The 25,800-nt window shown below is 27.9% G+C and overlaps 1 protein-coding gene across 5 annotated transcripts in view; it reads right to left on the bottom strand.

Annotated features, from left to right (window-relative positions):
* Window positions 1–249: 249 nt before the first annotated feature.
* Window positions 250–25,800, bottom strand: part of LOC100167991 (zinc transporter 2) — a 42,480-nt gene continuing 16,929 nt past the window's right edge. The window contains exons 1-7 of one of the 5 annotated variants that reach the window (XM_016801542.1): window positions 18,881–18,897; window positions 10,603–10,838; window positions 6,369–6,482; window positions 5,907–6,207; window positions 4,693–4,879; window positions 3,004–3,244; window positions 250–1,513 (exon numbers count right to left, since the gene is read on the bottom strand). In XM_016801542.1, the coding sequence (XP_016657031.1) occupies window positions 1,368–1,513; window positions 3,004–3,244; window positions 4,693–4,879; window positions 5,907–6,207; window positions 6,369–6,482; window positions 10,603–10,838; window positions 18,881–18,882 (1,227 nt within the window). In that variant the 5' untranslated portion in view covers window positions 18,883–18,897 and the 3' untranslated portion in view covers window positions 250–1,367. The other 4 variants (XM_016801539.2, XM_008180873.1, XM_016801537.2 and 1 more) reach the window with 4 other exon arrangements.

Raw genomic sequence — 25,800 nt, 5'->3', positions numbered from 1 at the left:
ACGTATTATATTACGTGCGTATTAATGTGTATTGCTGTCATTAATACCTGAGCAAGCTTATTTTATTTTACACAATTATTAGATCCTAATTCTAAATTTTAACTTACAGTAATTCTATGTGTTAAGTTATAACTATCTACCTCATCACCACATGTTTATCTTAAAAGAGTAGGGGGTAATCTTTGTATATAATTTGTAAAGAAGAAAAATTAAATAAAATAAAAACAATTTTTTCACTAAAAAATTATCTTGTTTGTTTTATAATTTATATTTATATATTACAATAATACAGTACTAATTTTATTATTGAACACAGTGAATTTTTTTATATTAAATTATTAGTGAGTAATATGTATCATTATAAATAGTTTAAAATATAATATATTTAATACAATACAGTATTATTTTCTTTAAATTATTAATACAAATCGAATATTTATTTAATTAATTTGTACATGCACTAGGGTAGAAATAAACAAATTTGTTGGTATAAATTTAAGGATTAATCTATTTTTCAGTGCATTTTAATACCCAATGATTTTGTAAGGTCAATTTATATATTTATCATAATATGAAACTTTAAGAATAAAACGAGCGAATTTAAAATGTATTTAGGTACTTACTGGCTACTAAATAGGTTCATGACACGAGGATAAATTATTCACATTAATGTATTAGATTTTTTTAATTTAAATCTATTTAATATAGATATAATATTATTTAAGATTAAAAAAAAATAACTTAACATAATAGGTAGGTATTATGAAATAAACAATTTTTTAAATTCTATTATTTTAATTATTATTAAAAAGATATGGATTTGCTTATAAATTATATTTTACTAGATTTTTGAACTTGACAATTAGTTCTGATAAATATATTCATTATAGCATTGTTCGACGAATTTACAAGTCGCAAATTTATAATAAAAGTTAAGTATACAACCAAAACATTGAATTTGTCTAAAATTATAAATTTCAATCATAATTTTGTATAGTATTACTATTGATTATAAACACTAACTAAATAAAAATTATCGTTTAAAAATAACCAACATTTACTACGGTTTATGATCTATACTAATCGTATACGTCATATGATTTATATATAATATACATACACATAACCAGATAAAAATATGTATAACAATGTAATAATATATCATATATATATGGGTGATAAATACGTATAGGTATTTAGTATTCTCACGGTAGAGACACGATGGTTAAAATATATGTTTTATATACACAGTGTAATAAACAATAATAATATTATAATAGGAAATTATAATAAACACGTAAGGCGAAGATTTTTGGTTGGTGGAGGGAGGGTGTGAGGGATCCAGTTGTGGATGGGCAACCGTTTAATCAGCAAATGGGTGGCTGACATTGTTTGCAGTTCTCCATCTGAGTTTCGAACTCTTCGATTTGTAGCGTACAATCGAAGAAATTGTACTTTTTGTACATCCTGCGCGAAGCTTCTTTTAGTACTGTAGTAGTGTTCGCGCCGGGCCCTGTAAATAAATAACACACACACAGATGATTAATAAACTCATCCAGATGCGATTATAATACAGGGTGTTTCTGAAATGGATGAGGAAACTAGTATAGACGTACCCAGTGTGATGACCCAATAATGATATTTTTGAAATTTTTTTTTGTACCTTCAAAATCTGGGTTTTTTAAAATTATTTTTAGAACATTATCTTAAATGTGATAGTAAATACTCAATTTGTATCTTTTGTAAAATTCTCATACGAATCGAGGTATGTGTCGCATCATTTTTGAGTTTGTCACACGTTTTTCACGCTCGAATCGCCGGCTTAAAAAAAAAATGGTGTGGCACATCGATTGTATGAGAAAACTACAAGATAAACAATGGTGATAGTTATTTGTTGAAATTTAACATACATGATTAGTTAACACATTGTTTTACATTGTAAAATAATCATAATTAAATATTCTTTATTTTTAAAATCGACTTTAATCTACAAAAGTTGTTCAATGTTCACTTAAATACATTTTTCCATACGACGATGTAATGAAAGTTTTTTCTATCAAATTTGGTGTTTGGCGTATAATATAAGCTACATTATGTATTTAAAACTTTGTTAACCCTAATTTTGTTATTATTTTATCATTTTTATAAGTTGACAATGTAAAATAATGCGTTAATTAATCATGTATTTTAAATAACAACAAATAAATACCACCCGTGTTTATCTTGTAGTTTTCTCATATAAATCGATGTGCCAAACCATTTTTTTTTTTTAGTCGGCGATTCGAGCGTGAAAAACGCGCGACAAGCGCAAAAATGATGTGACACCTCGATTCGTACGAGAATTTTGCAAAAAAATACAACTAAACCATTTATTTTTACATTTAAGATAATGTTCTAATAATAATTAGTATAAACCAAGATTTTGAAGATAGAAAAAAAAAATTTAAAAAAATCTTCATTGGGCCATCACACTGAGTACGCCTATACTAGTTTCCTCATCCATTTCAGAAACCCCCAGTATATCATACTGATATATGGTAGGTATGTCGTGTACATAAGCTGTTCTCGACATTTTTGAGGCCACCACCCTCTATAATGTCACCAATACTATACTTTATTATGATATCATTAGTCATTAGAAAATATAAAGTGGATGTATTGGCGACCCCCAGTTTGAGAATCGCTGGACTGTATGTCCGTATATTATATTAGAACATAATATTATTCTTTGCAACGGTCACCGAGGAAATTATTAACCACATTAAGGGTCAGTTGCACCGTCTACGGTTAAACTTCGATTAAGCTTAATCAGCTGATAACAGATATTTAACCGGGCAAATTCGGCCGATTAAACTCCGGTTAACTTTAATCAGAGACGGTGCAACTGGCCCTAAAAGAAAAATCGAAAGTCTTCTCTCTATCTGCACCACGAGTGACCGTTACTAAACACTTATCTTATCACTACACGGTGTGCGCATAAACAACATCTATGATTATACTCACTGACTGCCAGATGAGCGGCCAAAGCAATTTTGTCTGGACTCAGAGCCCACACCCTGAGATTGTGCACCCTAACCACGCCGTCGATGCTCATGAATGTCTCCAGGACATCTGAGAAATTCACTCCTTTCGGCATGCCTTCCATCAACACTATCATGGTATCCCGGAGTATGTTGAACGTTGTGACCAACACTAATAATGAAAACAAGAACGTACATATTGGATCCACGATTTTCCAATCAGGCTGAAAAATTAAACAATTATTAGTATAGGTGTATAATATTTCTATAATATGTAATTTGCATATAATATTATATACTTATATTGTATATGCAATAATGAACATAGTTGGTGAGATGTGATTTAAAAATATAAAATATGTATTCTTAATTTAAAATATTTTAGTGTTCAAGTACTAAAAGTAGGGATGTACACTTTAAGGTAAAGATATGTTCGATACATTTGGTTACTTCTATTTTTATTAGGTACATAAATAAAAACCAATGAAAAGTTAAAGAATAGTGGATATCTATGATGTATTTTCCCTAAGAAAATTTAAAAAAATGCAAAAATGTAAAATATTTTTTAAATTCGGCGAGATGTGAAACGAACTTAGACGAACGAATAATGATCAAGGTGGTATCTAAGTTATAAGTAATGAAAAACCAAAATTCACAATGCAGAAAACAATAATTTAAGTCAACGATTGACAACTCCGTGAGTTATATATTAATATTTTACTGACGCAATACTATATTATATATTATACAATATACCTTAGCTCACGTACAAGGTTTAGGCGAACTGCGTGACGTATTAAACTATTCAAGTATACTGTATACATATTATTTACATTACAAACCCCGAAACGCACATAGGTACCTATACTCTTATATTATGCGTGAAATATATTGTGTAGTTAAATTAAGAGTTGGAAATTATAACGCTACCTGATATAGGTAAACGTTAAATGGGGAATACGAATGTATTACGAGTTCACTTTAATCAAATATATCGCAAACAAATCGTCCTTGTTGAATTAATTAAAAATTAATACGTTTGTCCATGTCGTCATGTCGATTCATACACGTTTCGTGCTAAACGCGGTATTAATGTCAATTTCTTGCTGCGGTTTACAAGAATGAGACTTACTAAACAACATTTTTTTAAAAACTTTTATCGCACAATACAATTGCGGGATGAATGGGTTAGGGGGGGGGATGAGTGTTTATCAAAAATAATATAATACAACTCTTTAACGTGACGAAGTATAATAATCGTTATTAGGCTTGTCGTACATTGCACAGGTATAGGTGTATTATATAGGTAGTTACGCATATCGCTTGGTATCTAATATTTTGTGGATCAGTAACATAAGACAAGTAGGTGCCTAGTACTTACAACATTACAAACGAATATAATTCAATATGGGTACAGATAGACTCAAAACTGTGCGCAAGCTGATAACAGTTTTTTTAACACTTTTACAAAATGCATGGTATAATTATCATTGTAATACTATCTGTATACAAAAATAGCCCAACGAGTTAGATAAGAGGATTAAAGAAAAAAAAAGAATCAAATACCGGCGAGGAATTTTATGTCCATTAAGTATTCAACGAGCGTTGAACATAAAACGTGCTGGGTGGCACGTTTTCGCTCTTAATATAATTTAGTTACCTATATACTTACTCTAAAGTAAACGATAACGGCGGCAATCAACACGCCAAGGCTCTGAATAATGTCTCCGAGGACATGTATATAGGCGGCCCTAACATTGATGTTGGAAGTGCTCCGGCCGGTCGCCTCGTCGTGGCTGTGCGACTCGATACTGCCGCCACCGTGAGAGTGCGAGTGCTGGTGAAGCGTCAAACCCATTCTGTAACAATATAAAACGAACGCAAACGTGCAAAAGCGACATTAAAATCGGATCACAGCTATTATAATATTGATATTATTATTATTACCTATACATTATCAATATTATCATATTCATACGTCATATTATGGCCGGGTCGAACGAACGATCAATAAAAATGTATTGAATCGATAGTGAGCTTAATGATATTCCCTTAGACATTATTTTTGGTAAATTATATTTGGAAAATTATACATTATTTTTTTACACGACTATATTTGTAGCATATTTAGTATATTTAGATTAAATACTGTAGGTAATAATAATGGTAAATATGCGTGAAATATCATCAGTGGCCATCTATTTGTTCAAATTATTTTTTTAAAAAAATTTTATTTTTCTTTACTTCTTAAATTAATATTTTTGAAATGTTGCTTGTGTAAATATTTTTCTATTTTTTTAAAATATAAATTGAAATTTATTATATATATTTTAAAGTAACTATCAGTTTTTAATACATGTCTTATATCAGAATATTATCTGCAGACAGTAGGAAAAGGAGATTAATAAACGCGTGCGCATACAAGGCCGAATCTATAATTTTTTTCAAGGTAGGTGTGGATAGTCTAGTCGAAGATATTTTTGACTATTTATTTCGTCATTATATAGATTGTCATCAAAATAAATCAAGGGGCTGATTCTCGTGGACCCCAGATAACATCTCTTCCTTGCACATTATATTTAATTATTTTATTCGATTGATCACACACGCGTGGAGAGCTACGGCATGAGACGTAACTCATACGACCGCTATGTGGCTAAAATATATTATCATATTATCGTATTGATCCCTTCTCTGACGATTGAACTACAATGTCTCTAAGCCCACGTGGCTACCGCAGCTACGATCATTCATATTTCAAAGATCACTTAGATCGCGATATATACAAGTCACGCGATAACGACAACGATAATAATTACTATAACATCGCATCGCCATCGCGTATATCGCGTATTGCACGTACGTATAATAATATTATATACTCACACCAAGTTGACGCACAGTCCGACGGCGGACGTGATGAGCATAATGTCGGCGTCGATGGTGTATGTCATGTCTCTGAGGCGTTCGACGGCCAAGTACAACAGCACGCCGGTGACCACCCAGATGAGGAGAACAGACGTGAGGGCGCCCAACACTTCGGCCCTGTACCATCCGAACGGCATCGACTGCGTGGCCGGCCTCGAGGCCACCCAAATGGCGCACAGCGATATCATGAAGCTGGCGAAGTCCGTGAGGAGATGTGACGCATCCGTCGCGATCGCCAAACTGCTCGACAAATACCCTCCTGTATGTTCACGAAATATTAATAATATTAGTAAATAATATTTAATATCGTACGATATGAATTAGTAAAATATCGGTGCAATAGTATATTATATGCACGCCGTATGCCTATATACACCATTCGTTATATATTAAGTATGAATAATTCCCGCCAAAATTTACCGACTCCCTCTCCGATCATGAACAGGAGACATAGTATGCTGGCAAATATGAGTTTTCGCCTGGCCTTCTGACTGCTCGACGTACTCTCTCGGTTCGGATGACAATGTTCATTGACTGCGAATTATAAAAATCGATTCGTTAGTTAGCGAAGTGTGTGGGCTCAATATAGGCCTATTATAATATAATATCGACTTACACTAATAATATTATATTCAAATAAATGTTTTCATTTCAAAATATCTCGTGAAACATAACATGGAAATAAGAGATCGTTTAATTTATGTATACACACCTATGTGTTATATTATATTTACTAGCAGATTAGGTATAATCTGTGGATATACAACGGGCTATACTTTGTGAGTGCAGTAATAATATAGCTTCGTGGGCAATAACACTTCATAGTGCCTAATTTAACCTGGTAGGTACTCGACCATGCAAATACATTTTTTTAATTTTTGGGGATACTTTTTATTTGATATCCAAAATTGGGAAAAATATAAAAAAAACAATATAAAGAAATATTACATATATAATATTTCTTTATATACAGAGCGATTCACCAAGTATGATCACTCCCCCTTTTCTTCAACAAAGCAGTTTTTAAAAATCTAATCTGATTTTTAAAATTTTAATAACTGAGAATCTACTCGTTTTAAAAAAAATATTCACTAAATAATTTACAGTAAACGAGGAAAAATTGAAAAAATTGAAAAAAAGAATAACAGAAGTTTTTTCTCCAAAAAGCATTCTTTATATAGTGCAAAGAATTTGAAAAATACCCTTAAGTATATATAAAAATTCTGATTATTTGATTAGAATTCATTACTAGACGATAAATGTGCGTGATGTGATCATTCTTGGTAAATCATCCTGTATTATATACAGGATTATAAATGTATTATAAATTATAATATTTCAAATAGTTTTTCAGCCTCAAGCCTTTAATGATAATTTACTTTTTCACAGGACTTCAATTTTAGATTCTGAGCGGAACGATATAATTAATGTATTGGTCTTATAATAATGTGTTTATTTTTAAATTTTTTTTTTTTATTTGTGTCTGGTCATCAGCTTTTAGGACAGTAAAAATGCTTAGATTTTCTTCAACAACGTCTTTTCTGATAGTAAAATTAATGTAGTTGGTACAGCAGAGCGAAATCCACTTATTTATTATTAGAGCTATATTATGTTGAAAATAAAATAAGTCTTCTTTATATGAAATAAAAATAAATAAACAAACAAATGTAATAGTGAAATTAATGTTTTGGCCGTTTATTATTATATTTTATTTCCATGCAAATTTTGCATGTTATTTATCATAATGACTGTCTAAACAGTTTAACTTCATTTGACTTGCTTGCGTGTTAATGTATAAAGCTGACTATTCTCCACGTAATAATGGATCGTCAACAAAAAGAATCACAAAATGCCTTTAAGCTAACAAAAATACAGTTGGAATTTCTAGGAATGGTAGCTAATACTGTACAGGCTGCAGCTATGCACAGAAATTCCATTGTGCTACCAAGAAAAATGAACGTCCCGGAATCTAATAAGACGAACAGGAAGTTGAGTGTTGGAGACAGTTCTGGACGACTAGTTCTGCAGCTACAAGTACCGAAAAGACGTAATGTTAGAGTGAAGTTGGCTGCAACACTGAGGTTGTCAGGAGCACTATCAACTGCTGAACTACGTCATACCTGTACGCTTTCCTAGACGTGTCGCAATAGATTTAATCGGAAAAAGGCGTTTTCGAAAAATTGCGATAACCGATGGTAGTTCGCCATGTTGCCGTCAGCCAGTCACTGCAGATATCGTACTGCAGGATTTACAACAGCTGCAGTCCACAGACTGTGTACAGTCTGCTGGCGTTGTAACGGTGGATATCCAACCTGTAGTCTTGCCTACAGTGATTTGTCCACGGAAAACCGATGACGATATTGTGAAAGATGAAAATGTAGACCGACCAGAAACAGCAATAGCTGTTCGTCGACGTAGGCCGATCTTATCAACTTTAGGGAGAAGACTCCTTAAAGTCGGTAAGATTTTATGTTGCTGGTGTACCTGCACAGTACCATCTAAGGGTACGGAATAGCTATGAGATAGCCTGCCTCTAGACGACGAGATATAGGTTAAGTTTTGACTGAAGGAAAATGTTCGGTTTTCATAATTATTATATTAACTATCCTGTGTTCCCCTATGTATATCTTGTGTATTACCTTTTATTTGTTATATATTGTGTTATTTATCAAGGTTATGACGTGTTATAATTATTATTTAAAAGATGTGTTAAATATTATGTTATTAACTGTATTCATTTTGCCATGTATTTTGTATATTGTTATCATAAAATTGTATATTGTTAATAAAAATTGCTTATTTACAGATCACTTATTAATTCAATTTACTAGTAGGGATATAAAATAAAAAAATTAATAACAAGTTGATTCTATAATAATGTAATTTACCAAAATGCAGATCTGTCGTATTGAAAATGTGCCGCAGTATTTTATCAAATTTTGAAAAAGTTTAGAATGATAATAAATAATATTGTGGTGTTATTTTTGACTTGAAAATCACACTAATAAAGTTAGCAGGACAACTATGACATACACAAATATGCAATACAACCAAGTATAACCTTAGTTATAAAATTTAACATTTTAACAACAAAATAATTGTCAAAGTTTGTTATTTTGACAGATATTTAAAATATCATAAGCTACCTTATGACAATAGTAAATTATAATAATACAATAATAAAATTACATTAAATTATTTGTATACAATTTATAATTTGATCTATAATCTTAAACATAATATTATAACATAATGGCAGATATGCATGGTTCAACTTTAAATAAATATGGTTCTAAAATTCTAAATGAATGCACAAAACAAATCAATATCATTTTATACAAAATACCTAAGTAGATTATTTAATATCTGTGTAATAACTATGAATATACATTATACGTATATAATATTATCTGTTATACAACAATATTGGAGAATAATATTTATACATTAATACATTACGAAATATAACGTTATAACGATTACTACTTAAGACTTACCATAGGTGGAGATCGAGGCTTAGCCCCAAATAATTTATTCGAGGCCAAAGATCCTCCAAAAATAAAAATAGTTATTTTGGAAAACTATCGATAATTGGACTACCTATTTTTTTTTTTATTTTTTTTTCTATAAAATATGTCAACTACATTTTATTCGTTGAGTCAAAAATGTTGAAAATTGAATACAAGACTCATAATATATTCTTATAATGGCATTTGATAAATATTAAATATACATATACACAATTTTTTTTGTGCTATACACGATACTCACACGACACACACACACACACACACACACACACAATACTATAATTTGTATATAAGATTTAGTTTGGCTTAGTTATACTCATAATAATATAATATATAATTTTTTAGTTCTCTATAATATATTATTATGTAGGCTTTTTATTCATTATAAAAATGGTGTTTCAATGAAAAATCTTATCACAAAAAAAAAAAAAAAAACAGATATAATATTACACTGTATTATCATTAATTTTGTTACATTCGTTTAATCTAATCTTTTTGTGTAACTGTATATTATATTAAAATTATACAGTAACCGCTATATTTTTAACAAAACGTTCAATAGTTTAAAGTGTTATTCAGAATACAACTCAATGTTATATTGGTATTTTTGCTACCGTAAAACATACATAAATTTGTTCACATAAAAATACACCACTTATTATCAGTGTAGGCAGTTACTGTAATATGCCTAAATTGAAGTATACATGTATATATATATTATATATATACATATATACATATATATATATATATATAGGTGATAGGACAATAAACGTTAAAACATCAACACTTAACGTGTTCACGTTTTAACGCACTTTCTACGTAGAAACAGTTTTTTTTATGTATTCATTATTCATACCATTTTGTTATAATATTATGATCAATTAAAAACAGTTTATTTCTATGAAACCAAAATTATAGTAATTATTATTATAATACTTAAGTGAAGAAATTTAATAAAATCGCGTCTCCGCGTAGTTTATCGATTTCTCATTTTTAATAAGACTGCAGTAGACGTTATTATATACTATATCCATCTGCATGACGTATATCATAAAATATTAAAATATCTAAGTACCTATGTAATATTATGTTAAATAGGTAGACCGTGGACGGACACTTACAGATTGTGATGGGCGGTTTTGCGTCTACCGGGTCGGGGATTTCGTGGTTGGAATTGCTGTCCTCGGTCGACACCTGTAGAATGGCGCAACAGCCGGACGGTTTGCCATGTATGCAGTACACTAATTTACCAGAACCGTTTGACGGTTGGCGCACAAAAGCTCCGGTCATCGTCGGTGTCGTGCTCATGAACACGACGTCTTCATTAACGGACCCGTACTTGGAACTTTCGCCTAACCTGCAAAAAAAAAAAAAAACAAAAAAAAAACGATAATTATTATTCTGCCACTGTTGACGCACATCGTAATATATCATCGTTTATATAACGATAGACATAAGTATAAGTAATTTTATAAAACGAAAATCCGTAAATATACAACAAACTTTGTTATAATAAATTACGATATATAAACAAGACAAACTCGTGTGCATAAAACGTATGCATAAAACGCAAACGGAAAATAATATTAAATATTAAAGCGCTCGCAGTCGTTCCTTACAGTGGAATAAATTCGTTTTCCATGGTGCATTAGGATCGACAATTCACTGTGTAAAACTTCAGCGAAACCGCTATATATTATAATAATTATGTTATTATTATATTATATTATTACAGCCAAGACCGAAGAACATCGATATACAACGATAGAACGAAACACTATGCGCACAATCGCACTGCTAATATAGCGTAGCAGTCATATCTACGTCATGCAACAATCGAAATTTAAAATATAATATTCGTTTCGAGACAAGAAAATACGTTCAACAAGTCCCATTTTTCAGTAACGACTATAATATTTACCGATGGAATTGGTCCGATAAGCACTCTAATATTGAACATATTATAATAAAGTGGAAAAAAAATATATTGAAATTGTTTTCCATGTTGTTATCTACACTAATTATGATGACACAACCCTGGAGGGGGTTTCGCTTCCACCCAACAACTACGTTGCCATTGCGCTCGAGATTTGAGATTAAAACGCACCTGCAGTATTATGGTATTATTACTATATTTGTTCTGTATTATTTGAGATTATTTTCATTCAGATCCGTATAAGTATAACAGCAAATAAATCTTTACAGTGGCACTCAGACATGCTTTTCTTGATGTAATATTTTAAGTAAACGCGGCAACGCATCACGTATTTTTATAATAATCCATACATGAAAACGGCGACACGAATAACCTTTGACTTTCATTATCAACACTGTTAACAATGATTATCTTAAAATGTAATGTATATAGAGGTACCTATTTAGTTTCTGTTTTTCATGTATATTATAAATTAAACAAATTCAAATAATATGATGTAGGTACCTATCTAACTATATAAATGTGAAATGAAAATCTCTGTACAGACTAAACTCTGGAACTACTTATCAGATCTTCTTGATTTTTTTTTAAATAAAAGAGTATTTCACGGAGAAAGTTTCTATGAAAGAAAATGTTAGGAAAATCCACCATAAAAGTAGGAAATCTGGATTCCAGAAAAAAATAAACTAAATAATAAAATAAAAATTTAGTTTATTGTTGCAGATTAAAATAATAATAGTGTATAATATATTGGTTGCTATTGGTTAATTGGGCATGTTTGTAACTTTTGTCAATATATATATATAAATGAATGTTTGTGGGTAAATTAGACCTCTGGGAAAAGAAGATAAGCTAATTTAATGAAAGGTTCAATTTGGTTATTTTTATTCATCGGATTTTAGTAACCTTAATTAGGTTAGGATAGGATTTTGTATTAATTGATTATATTAATCTACCGTAGATGGAATTAAGTAAAAACGACAAACTTAGTATAACTTTGATATTTAAGAGTTAAATCATACACTTACGTACAAACAGCACGGGGTCCACCATTTACCGCAGGTAGATTACCTACCTGATAGCGTACTGCTGCGAATCAGAATTTTTATTCCGGGCAACAAAAAAGTTAAGATACATTTTGAACACCATACACCGAATAACCAATGAATTATAATTAAATAACCAACTGAACAAAGTTTGTCATATAGAGTTGGTAGATTTGACGGGCAACGAAGTGCACGGGATCAACTAGTAAAAAATACTATATATTTTATATACTAGTATATACTATGTATATTATGTACGATACCTACAAACAGATAAAATAATGTCTAGTAAAATAAATTGTATGATTAATTGTAATTACACTATTATCATAAATTGTTTAAGCACGAGAGAGTTAAAGGGTGACGACTATGTAGGTACCTAATGTTTGTTTATTTTAATGTTTGAATTATTAATAACAAACAAAAGCTAGGTGTGTGTGTCATTGGTTGACAATAATATTGTGTTCAGGGATAAATTATAATTTAATAATTATTCGTAACACAGAAACGATTAAAAAATAAAAAGTCGACAAATGTTTTGCAATTTGTGTTTGACTTTGACAATGTCATAAATGTTATTATTGTATGTTACTAATAAAACGAACCAAAAACTCTAAAAATGTTTAAATAAAATAAAAATTATTAAATACGAATATTGAAGCACTTATTGAGTTATAAAGTATATTTAGCTTTTAGTATTTGAATGAACTTATTAAAATTATAACTAAACTGATTATAAAAAACAAAAATAACATATCCATATTCAAGATTTATGATACTATACAATATTATATATCTAAATAATACTTGTACAGTAAGTTGCACATCCTAAACAACTTAAGCCACCCCACGAAGACGGAGGAAGAGTTAGGTGAAATCACCACAGATGCTATTTATAAGTTTTACAACGCCTCTAGACTTATAAACCTATATTTCAAATAAACATTTAAAATTTAAATAATATGTATATGTATTATATACATTTGAACTCTAATTCGCTATTACGAACATTATGTAAAACGATATATTAAATTTAAATCAATGTAAAACTTTGTAGGCTAATTACCCTAATTTGTTAAGCCTATATTCCAAATAAAAAAAATAATATTTGTGTAAGGTATTTTATTTGGTACAGTGTTTTCTAAATTGTATAAATATAGTATTTAAAAAATAATTGAACTTTAAACTCCATCACAATGTATAAGTATACCTATCTATGCATTTCTAAAAAAAAAATAAAACTTCTAATTACTTATAACTATAACTTATAAGTTATAATTAAACATATAATTATTTAATAACTTTATTAGCAATCACCTAGTATAATATAGCAACAAATATTTAAATTATGGACTATGGTATAAGCTATTAAGTAGGTAAGTAATATTATAGATTAACATTATAATAAATCATCTTTATGGTATGCACAATGCACATACTTCTCTAATAAAAAAAAAATATCAGGTGTACAATAGAGAAATTATATGAATAAAAGTATTTGATTGGTATTATAGATGTATCAAATCGATACTTAAAGCCATACAAAAAATATTTTAGAGAAAAGTAAACGTTTTCATTTAAACTAACAATAGAGACCAGACATCCGTTTTTTGAAAATTGATACAAAGTAATGGGTAAGTAGGTATCTGACAACAATTATAAGGACCATAAATTTAAAATTAAAAAAACCATAATATAAATTACGCGTATCAGTGGGCCAGTAAATAAAAGTAGAAAAGCTCTCTGTAAAGCTAAGGCTTCAAACTAAGCTGTTAAATAAGTAGTTCGTAATCAAACAATTCGGAATCGATTAGTTCAATGATTAGATCGTGACACAGTGTATTCAGAATTTATTGTATTCGACATTGGATTTAATAGTCCATGATCAAACATTTCGACAGATATTTTTAAATTAACATCAGTCACTAACCTTGCCAGGAAACGTCAACGTTACGCTAATAATTTTCATTCGCTTAAAGATTTTCAAAGGATTTTTGACCACCTATAAAATATAAATAATGACACTAAAAATAATTTTAGTTTAATATGAAACTACAGGCTCAAGGGATAATAAGATGAATTATTGTTGGTCTTGTAGTGTTGTATACTTGTATAATAATATTATAATATCTGCAAATGAATATTTTATGAACGTTTTGTATTGAAAGTATTGAAAATGAAAAAGATATTCAGATTTAAATGCCGTATGTAGTGTTTCAGAAATTATTACTAAACACTAACAAAATATTCAGTAAACTAGTTACCTATATAATTACAGTGAAACTTCCATACAACGAACTTCCATTTAAAAAAATGTTCCGTTGAACGAAATATTTTTGAGAATCAGACCAAATTAGAACCAAATTTATTCAATTGTATTCAACAAAATTCTCTATAATACGAATTTTTTTAATGACCCATGAGACTTCGTAATATAGAAGTTTCACTGTATTTCACCAAACATGGTTACCCCTTTTTTATTCGATAGTTAAGTTATTCAAAATCTGATTTTTGGAGTTTTTAATATACTTTAAAACCATATTTTCAATTTTTTGAGATTTTTCTTACTGCTTGAGGAGTGGAGGTACAAACTTCTGTTTTTTTTCAAATGAGAAAACCCCTTTTCAACAGTAAATTATATGGATAATTTTTCTGAAATTTTTGACTTATCAGAATCAAAATTCGTACGGGTAGTTTTAAAATTTTTCAACTTTGTGCTCTAAGGATAAAAGATCCATGGTAATTGCCATTTGGTTTATAAGATAAAGGAGCTATAGTGATTTAGAAATTGTAGTCATTAATATTAATCTATCAATATTTATAATTTGTAAAAATGGACCAAGTTTAATAAATACTAGATCCAGTTTTACGTCTATTTTATATTTATGTAAAACTATTTTTAAGGACTATTATTATTATTAAAAACATTTTAATAACTAAGAAACTACACATTCGAATTTTGAATGAGGCGTACATAACAATTTTCAAAAAAATCACCCTCTAAATAATTAACAGTAAAAAAGGGGGAAGGGGTTGTCATTTGAAAACAGAAGTTTCTATCGCCACAAAAGTATAGGACACTTCTTAAATAGTACAAAAAAATGGTCTTCGAGTATTTTTAAGAATTCCAAATATCTAAATTTGAATAAATTTATTTTTAAATGAAAAAAATCGGGGGTTGAGCATGCTTCGTGAATCACCCTGTATATATGTGATGCGAAACTTATATTTTAAATTTAATCACAACAATAAATAATAATAAATTAGTATAATATTTTAGCATGCATGCTCGATTGGGAGGATGCGCAGAGGGACTCTACTATTTTTATTTTTTTTTGCATTCCCCGACTTTTTTTTTACTTGGACAAAGAGAGGCATCACAAACTAATACCCAATATAATTTTTATAAAAATTGTGCTCCTCTACTTAATAATTTCAATTCGAGTACTGATAATATTTGTAAGGCAAATAGGCAATAATATAGGTACATAGACAATATACACATAGGTATAGGTATAAAATACTAAAAATAAACTTTGATAAGACTTGTTTAAATTAACTACTAATACAACTGTTCCATAACACTCCAAATAACAGCAATATGACCGATAGTCAATAGCCGGTTATTAATTTTGAATAAATTAGTACCTAATAAACAAGAGTTATTATAGGTAATAGTATATTCATATACAAATTATTATTATTATTATTAAATAATTTTTAAAACAAGACTTTGAAACAGACTTTTGTTATATTAAATGTTATATAAAAGTAATATCATAATAATTATAATTATCCCCTATTAATTATTTCATAATTTATATTTAATATGCTTAAACAATCGTAAAATTAATACTAACAATTGTGATATTAAAAATATAATAAGACTTTTGGCTACCTATACAATAGACAATAGTTTTAATAATATTGTTATAATCATATCTCATAAATCATAATACATATTACTACATTTTAAATCGTACATTTAAATTAGTTATTTGATACAAACGACTTACGTATCTACTTAATAAATGTATATTCAACAAAGATGAGGAGAATATATCTATTTATTCATATAACTGAAAGTGAATTTAGGGCAAGTCCGTCCAACTTCCTAGCTTATCTAATAACAATATTATTGTTTCAGAGTTAATATTACGTTTATGAAAATCAATTAACAGTAATTAACAAACTACTAATTTTCAACTCTTAATTGTCAAGCTAATGAATACTGTGAGTGAAAGCCTGCAGGCGAGCACGTGGTGGGGACGAGGATGACCTCCTCCCTGAGCCATGTGAAATGTAGTTCTTCAGTTACAAAATATCCATAATTCTGAAGTTCTCATTTGAAACTGTTTTATAAAATATATTAATATTTAAACATTTTATTCAAGTAACTTTTTTGTTGGTAACTCTTCGTATGTTGTATTTTCAGCTGTGTTCGAATAAAGTATATAACTTTATTCAAACTTTTTATAAAACTATATTTAGATAGGTATTTAAGTAACTAAATTACTTAACACCTAGCTTCTAATTATTTCTTTCGTGACTTAAGGTATTGCTTATTAGATTAAAAACCTAGTTTTGAATTAGAATGACTAATCATAGACTTACTGGATTGGCACTTTTAAATAAACAACACAGCAATGAACACATATTAACGTATATTGTATTATAAAATGTTTGATCGTTTTACTGCAAGAGTTATGGATTTTGTTATTTAGATATTTTCTAGTTTTATAATATTGTATGTACAATTTGTACATCAAATAAATTATAATTTTAAATTGTATTTTCAGCAAGACATTTTTAAAATGTTTAATGTTTCTAGCTAAAAAAAATCAAAACGATACCAAACATATGGTGCTCTTTCTTATCAGGATGTTGTTTTTCGTAAAAAAACAATAATTTTCTTTTATTCTTTGAGTCCCATAAAAGTAATTATATAAGTATACCTACTAAAAAGTGATTGAAAATGTCATTAGAATTTTTCTATTTTTCTAACTAAAGAAAACTAGCAGAAAACTGTGACAATATAAAAGATGTTTGCATTAAAAGAAGTATGGGTGACTGATCACCGGTTTACACTCGCAGTCACAAATTACCACAAATATCCAAACAGTGGTATCTAACCACAAGCTATAATTATGTAAAATTTATCATGATATGGATTTATTATAATCACTGTTTTATTTCTCTTTATAACACCAAAACTTAAAAAAGAAATTTTAATTTTAAATAAAAAGAAAAAACACTACTTTTATAACAACATAATATAAAGTCATCGTGAATACTACTTAAGTAATTACAATTAGATTAAGTACAATTTATTACCTTATTATTTACTAAAAATATCAAATTGTTTACCTTAAAATTAATGTCATGCATTTTACAAGTTTTTTATTAGCAAACAATTGTTTAAGTTATTAAACTAAATACATAATATGTAGCTACGCAATGTGATTTGTGAAAGTATTAATCTTATTTCAAGATCCATCCAATTTACAAGAGCTCTCTGTATATAATTGACGTTTATTATAATACAATCTATATACATAAATATAAATATTACCAAAAGTGCCACTTCCTCGAAGTGTTTAAAGACTACTTAACCTTCAATGAGAGTCAAGGATGAACAAGTTATTTTAAACTAGTCTTTTAAGTTAAGCTAGTTAAAAATAATAGGTAAAATTATTTTAAAAGTACCAATAACCCAAAGTGATAAAAAACCTTATATACAATTTTCACCTTTTCTTTTTTCGGTTAAAACAATTAATATTGAATACAATATTTTCAGTTTAGTTTAATATAGAAATTTTTATTGAAAATATATTTCTAGTAATATTATATACAGGTTTAAAGAAAAAAAACTATCAAGTTTGAAATACGATAAAAAGATTTATATTATTATTAATTTTTTTTTTCAGTTAATCGTATAAATATAATATAATATAATACTATCTGAAGGTACTAAAATATATGGTAGGTACACATTAGTTTATATATTATGTGTGTATAACAACTGCAGCTGTTGTAGTAACTAATGGTAATTTTATTGATCGTTATTTTGTTGTCTATATGAAAATAAGCAATAAAATCGGACAGCTACATCGATAACATAATAATTGTACATTATAATTATTAATTATTGATAGTCACATACACAATATTGTAATATTATCGATCAATAGTGATAAAATAAACAGTAAATTCAAAAAAACGTTAGAAATCGAGTAAATAAAAAATAAAAATAAGACTCCACCGTATATTTTTGCAGCCCTGCGATAAACACGATCTGCAGGTGCCTTATATGTAAAAAACGGACGATAGTAAATTAAAATATATGAATTGCCAGTGTTTGTTTTCGATTTTATAATATATTATTATATGTTTATACAACAGTTTCTGTTTACTTACATGGATCACAAGCGGGTCGTGTATTTTTCGAATAAAGTCATAGCGGTATTATGTCAAAAAAAAAAAAGAAGGTGTGTGTGTGTGCTGTGTTTCCGCGTACCTACACAGTACACACATTATAATATAATATAATATTAAAAATAAATTAAAGCACTTTCTGTGAGTGTGAGTGTATAGTCACGTATTAATAACACGATAGACTATACAGGTGCGATAAACAAGCGAAAATAGCCACCATACCGTATCCATGCATTTTATTATAATATATGTGTACATATTATTATAATATTTATTATCAGCAAACAGGCCTAGGTCCCACGAATTTATAGTAATAATGTACTCGAGAGATAGAAAAAAGAACCCGGCGGATGGCAACGACTGGAAACAATATTATAAAATTATTATATCATAAATCATATTAGTTTTGTTAATAATAATATAATATTATGATTTGCCGGTCGCCGCCAGACGCCAGTATTGTTGTCATCCATTTTTTTTTTTTTATTATGAAAACACTAGAACAGCTATTTATGAGACTAAAATTAAAATGTTTGCTTAAAATATTGAATAACAGTATAATTCTATAATAATATATTGTCCCGAAATACTACAAAACATACTTTTAAATAAATTAAATTAATAATTGTTGAATGGCTAATCTCTCTGTTTTATATATACAGAAACTGAGTAGGTATATATGATACTTAATTCTCCATCAAATGTATTAATGTTTGCTCGCTGTATACAAAATACAGATTATTTTAATAATATAATATTATGTTTAACAGATAGTATGATATAATATACTATATAAATATAAGAATGATATAATAATCACCATTGTAAGAAATGTTTGACTCGTTTAATCTACAATAGCCTATATAGGTATTAGTTCATCTTTTTTTTTACATTTATATACAAGGTGTAACAGAAAGGCCGGACAAATGTGAAATGAAAACCTAACTTTTGTTCTAATCAATATTTTAAAATTTGTTTTTTTCTAGCTTATAGATGCTCACATTACGGTATAATGAATGTGTTATTTGTATTTTGAGTCACTGAAAATAAAAAATTATATGGTTTATTAAATTTTGTTGGAAAAATTCAAAATATTCAATAATTTAATCTAATATTTAAAAAAAATGTATTTTATTTAAGTCAAATAGTTTATTTTTTACAACTTTTTCAAAAATCAATATTTATTAGTTTTAGTAAAGTAATTTGAAACTTAATAACTTTTTTCAAAATATAATTTTTGATAATTTTCAAACATAAGTAAATCTTAAATAATTTATCATCCATATAATAATAATATAATATAATTGTTCCATGCTTTAACTTGTATCAATTTTTTATTGTTGATTTTCAGTTTTTTCAGTTACACTCTGAATCTATCTACCGAGGTAATTAAAAATGAATTATCTTCATTTTGCTGTTACCTAATGTGTATAACAGAAAAACTTTTTGTAATTCGAATTTATTCCCGTAATTAAAAAATTATTATTATTATTTTACACAATATAATATAATAGGTAATATAATAATAAACAACAGTATATAGATATGTTCTCGCTACTAGCCAAAATTGGTCTATATAGTCATTTTCTCTAGGGTCTTACCTTAAATAACTTCCACCCTAGCTCACCAAAAAACCGTTTACAATTTATGGTCTTTGTTCAACCCATCTTATTTCACGAATAAAAATAATTTATTTTACAATGCATTTGATAAAAAATTAAAAATATCAATAAGTAGGTACCTAAATATGGGTACACCACACTGGATTTTTTGAGGTTATAAACTTATTATTATAAATTTATTATTATTAACTGTATTTATTTGTCATACAATATTATGTGTTATATTTATTGCACAATAGTCAATATAGGTATAATATCCATTGTAAAGGGAACAACGTTATTCAAATATATTCATAGAGAAGGAGTACTATAGTAGCCACTATAGTGGCTATGTGAATTTGCTTGAAAATTTAAATTTATAAAATGTACTGCCTTTAGAAATTAAGCCTCCCCCGAAATTCATATTTAAATCTCCGTCTATAAATGCTCATCACGCCCCTCCATACGTGTCCGCATTATGGTGGCCTGTAAATTATATATCGCAACGTCATTCCCACTAATAGAGACGCTAGAGAGTATAGGTATAGGTACCTACGTAAAGAAATCTTTTTGGGAATTCGGCCGAAGCCATTATTATTTGGTCAGTATATTATTTTGTATAATGGACACTGCGTCTGATCTAGTTACCACGACCGGATAACCCGTCGTCGTCGACGTCTCTGAACACATAAACGGTAAAAAATAAAATATAAATATGAACTAAAGACGAAAGTACATTATATATGTATATTATATAAATATAATATATACAAATACGTATATACATATAATAGTGTACATTGGCGTTTGATTAGACGCGGTTTTCGGACGGTGGTGGACCTGGCGTTATACAAACATGTAAGCAAATTAAACGGAATTATAGGCGTATTCAAACGATACGGAAAAAAAATGAGGCAAGTGGGTTAATAATACAAAATTATCGGACGTCGCAAATTCGAGCGCTGTCCGGATAATGAAATATTATCGTGATTTATAGATAAGTAATAAATTGACCGGGGAGAAAGCTATAATAATATTATAATGGTACTATCGTAAATATTATTTGTAATTTAACTAAAAAAAATATTCACCGCACTACTACAGGGTATCCAAGTATTACCAGGTTAATTAAAAACAAATTGAATAGAGGACAGTAAATAAATCGAGAAGCAAAAACTACTCCTGATCGCTAATTATCGATTAACAAAGCTATCCGCGATAAAACAATGATCATATACCTAATTCAATAAAAAATTATGGTTTCCTCTACCTTAGCTATCATGCCTTGACAGACAAAAAAACAGATGATTCTGCATTAGCTACGGAACTTCTATAATTCATACTCTACCTATTGCAATATATATTTAACCGTGTAACATTTAATAAAAGTTTTGTACATAGTAATTTGTTAGTTGTAGACAGCAGATTTAAACTGTGTAATATGGACTATATGGAGCTATTTAAAAATGTAAACGTACAGAAGAGTACATTTATAAAATATATATGAACATTAAAAAAAATATGAATAATTCAGGAACACGACTTTAAATAAATTATAACTTAAGTATATACCTACTTACTTCAAATACGTTTCGAGCTATAATTATTATTTCATCAAAATATATAGACAGTACCAGCTGTTATTACTTTTAAATTGTAGGTACCTATACATATTATATATTGTATACCTACAATTTAAAATATATAAAATTAATATATAATATATATGGATAATATCGTAACACGCAATTAATATAATATTTTCTTATAATCTTCCAAGTTATATATTAATTTGTTAAACTGTAATTGTGAGTTATTGATTTGGAACTCTGTATGCTTAACAATACTACCATTAAGAAACCATGTAAGACTATTATTGAATAAAAGTTTGTGTATGTTAGAGATAAACACATTTTTTTCTACTTTTTCCTAATTTTTTTAAATATTACCGGGGAATATCTACTTTTGACTCACCAAATTTTAAATTAGATCCAATTTGCTGTCATAAACCTGAGAAACCTCTCTCGAAGATGATTATCTGTTATTTTTTTACTAGAAAAAGTGTCTTCAGGCACAAAAAAAACATTCATCATTGTAAAATCAATACATCTCAGAATCTCCACTCTGCAGAATCTAAAATGTATTAATAAAATATGTTTTGACATATTTCATATTATTTTTTGTTTAATCAAGTCAAAATTAAAACACAATAACAGTATATGAGAACATAGCAAGATAGGCTAATAATAATTATTATATGAACTGAATAATTACTACTACCTAATACCTATACTCTATAGTCACAAGGTTGCACAATAATATAAATACAGTATAATATTTATTATTATCTGGAGTATTAGCTAGCACTACTGTTATTAATTAAATTTATTTTTCTTCAGGCGTGCATAACGCATACCTACCTAACTATATTATCAGCTATTTTTATTTAATCAATTAGAAACAATGAACATTGTTCATTTAGACAACATATATTATAAAGAGTATACTTATTACGCCTACAGCCGATTTTATCACTGCATAATGTATAAACTAATAACCTGTAATATAAATTATTATTGAAAACATCAATTTTGTTTAAAATGTAAGTACAAACTTATAAGTCCATCGTGCTGTGGTGACGTATATGGGGGGGGGGGGGGGTACAGGGTCAACCCTAGAAATTTCGGTCTCATTAGTTATTATACGTTGTTATACGTGTCTGAGCGGGTTGATAGTAAATAGTATTTTAATACGAGAGGTATTTGCCATGTAAACAGAAAGGATATTGCTCCCTCACACATAGAAAAAACGATTCAAATCCGCCACTATGGTATCGTCAATCGTGTATGATAATCACAGATGGTTATATCATTGTTTTCCAACTTAAAAATCGCACAGAATTTTCAAGGAGGTCGTGAGATTCAACTTAATTAAAATCAATTTCGAAATAAACACAATGATTGTTTTTTACATTTTTAAATAATATTACTTTTTATTATTCATGATACCGCTTAAAATACTGAGGTTATCAGCTTATTATGTAATATAAAATATATCATAAATAATTATATACAAAATACAAATAGAATATCAAAAAATCAATTATGTTCTGTTTTTGGTTAATAAAATAATATATTATAGATCATCATTTATTCGAACGATGGTTGTGATATAAGTAAAATAAAAATCAAAACTACTGAATTCCAGTATTTCCAATATTGCCATATTAAAAATTTCTTACTAGGTACCTAGCTAAAAAGCGGGACTTCGAGGGAAAAGGTTGAGATCCCCAGATAATGATCGCATATAAATATAAATATATATCTCAAAACAATAAAGAGAAATAAAAGTATTTAAATTAAGTATATTAATTCATTTAAAGATAAAAAAAAGTTAAACCGTTCAAAATCGTAAAATGTAGATTGATAATGAGTAATGACCAATAAATACTTAATTAAATAAAATAACTAAATTTGAATCATAATCACAATCATAGGCTATTGCCTATGATGTATATTATGTTTTTTCTATATTTTAATATTATAACCCCGTGCATTATATCCCATGGGATATTTTATATTTATGCTTAATGCACAAAGCCATAATTAAATAATAATAGCATCAGTTAGGTACTACTTTTTTGAGCCGTTTTTAATTTACATACAAAATATATAGTATTCACCATGCAAGGTCTTTACAAACAATATTCTACTCGGGTATTTTTTTAAATAATTGTACGGAAATATTAATTTATCTAATGCATTTTTTTTTTCTTAAACATTGATAAAAACATCTGGCTATCTTAGAATTTAGTAAAGTGTAACTAATCCCGCTTTAATATGTCGAGTGACGATGAAATATGCCTATTTAAATTTAAAGTTTTGAATAAAACCACGTTATTTTTTAAAGATCTTATAAATAGGCAATATCTAATAGCACCATAGCGTGTCAAGTTAATCAGTGACCAGTGTTATCAATCATTAGAAACGAATAAAATGAGTAGAATATAGGGTGATGATTTAAAAAAAAACTTAAAAAAATATTTCTACGCCCATTTGTTATCCATATTACTATAAAAAGAAAATATTAAAAATGTGAATATATATAGGTGCCTATATAATTAATGTTAAATTATATAGGAAATAAATTAAATTAAAACTGTTTTAGTCTTCTAAAATATTTTTAGATTGTCTTTTTAGTTGGATCCAATTAATAATTATATGTCTAAGATAGATTTATATCTGTGAGATTTTTTGTAATTTGAAAAAAACTCGAAAAAAACATACAATTTTTTTCAAGAATTTCATTGTAAAATACTAAAATAAATATAATTAAAGGTATAATAATTTATAAAATAAAAAATGTGTATTATTTTAATTGTAGTATAAAAATATAAGAACTGTAATATAAATGATAATACTTGAATCCCTTAACACCATTCAATTTTGTATATCAACATAATAAATATCACTCACTAGGGTAGGTACCTACCTCATTAAAACACTTTAATACATACAAAGTGGTCGATCGTAGGTACTAGTGTCACAATCGATCAATTAAAATTTAAATTAATTCCTATTTCCTTAGAATTCAGACCTAAAAAGATATCGAAAGGTATAATTACAGTAGTGTACCCTGTATATTTTATGAAAATGTCAGTATTCAAATATATGATTGTAATACAATAGTTATGACTTGATACTGTTATGTATGTTATGATAATGTACTAAATAATTTAAGTCTCATATTACAAGTGAAATATAACTAAATTAGTATAGCAAGTTGAAACAATTTAACTTATCTAACAATAATACAAGTACTTAAAACAATATCAGATTTTCAAAGCGTATATATAATATTATATAAGACAGGATAGTCATTAAAATAGGGCACGTAAGACTATTGTACAATAAGATAGGTATACCTAATATATGCGTGTAATTAAGAACAGGGATTATACGAAACAAAAAAATCTCGTTCAGACAAAATATTTCATTTAATAGTTTAAAGTAAAAAAAAAAAAAAACATTTTTATAAAATGTATTTAAGATTTCTTTGTGGTATCAGCGCATACGCTTTTATATGTTCCTATTACCAAAATATTATTATTTTTTCAGTGTTAATAACTTAGGATTACCGATAAGTTCTTTTTTTTAGATTTTTATGATAAAAGGCTTACAATTATACAATTATGTAATATATAAACTTAAAAAAATATTTTGTCTAATATAATATTATGGCTATTTATTATAAAAACTTGAGATACAATCGTAATATAAAATACATTTTAATATTATAATT

Source organism: Acyrthosiphon pisum, chromosome A2 (assembly GCF_005508785.2).
Source record: "Acyrthosiphon pisum isolate AL4f chromosome A2, pea_aphid_22Mar2018_4r6ur, whole genome shotgun sequence".
Classification (NCBI taxonomy): domain Eukaryota; kingdom Metazoa; phylum Arthropoda; class Insecta; order Hemiptera; family Aphididae; genus Acyrthosiphon; species Acyrthosiphon pisum.
This window is presented reverse-complemented; position numbering and strand designations above follow the sequence as displayed.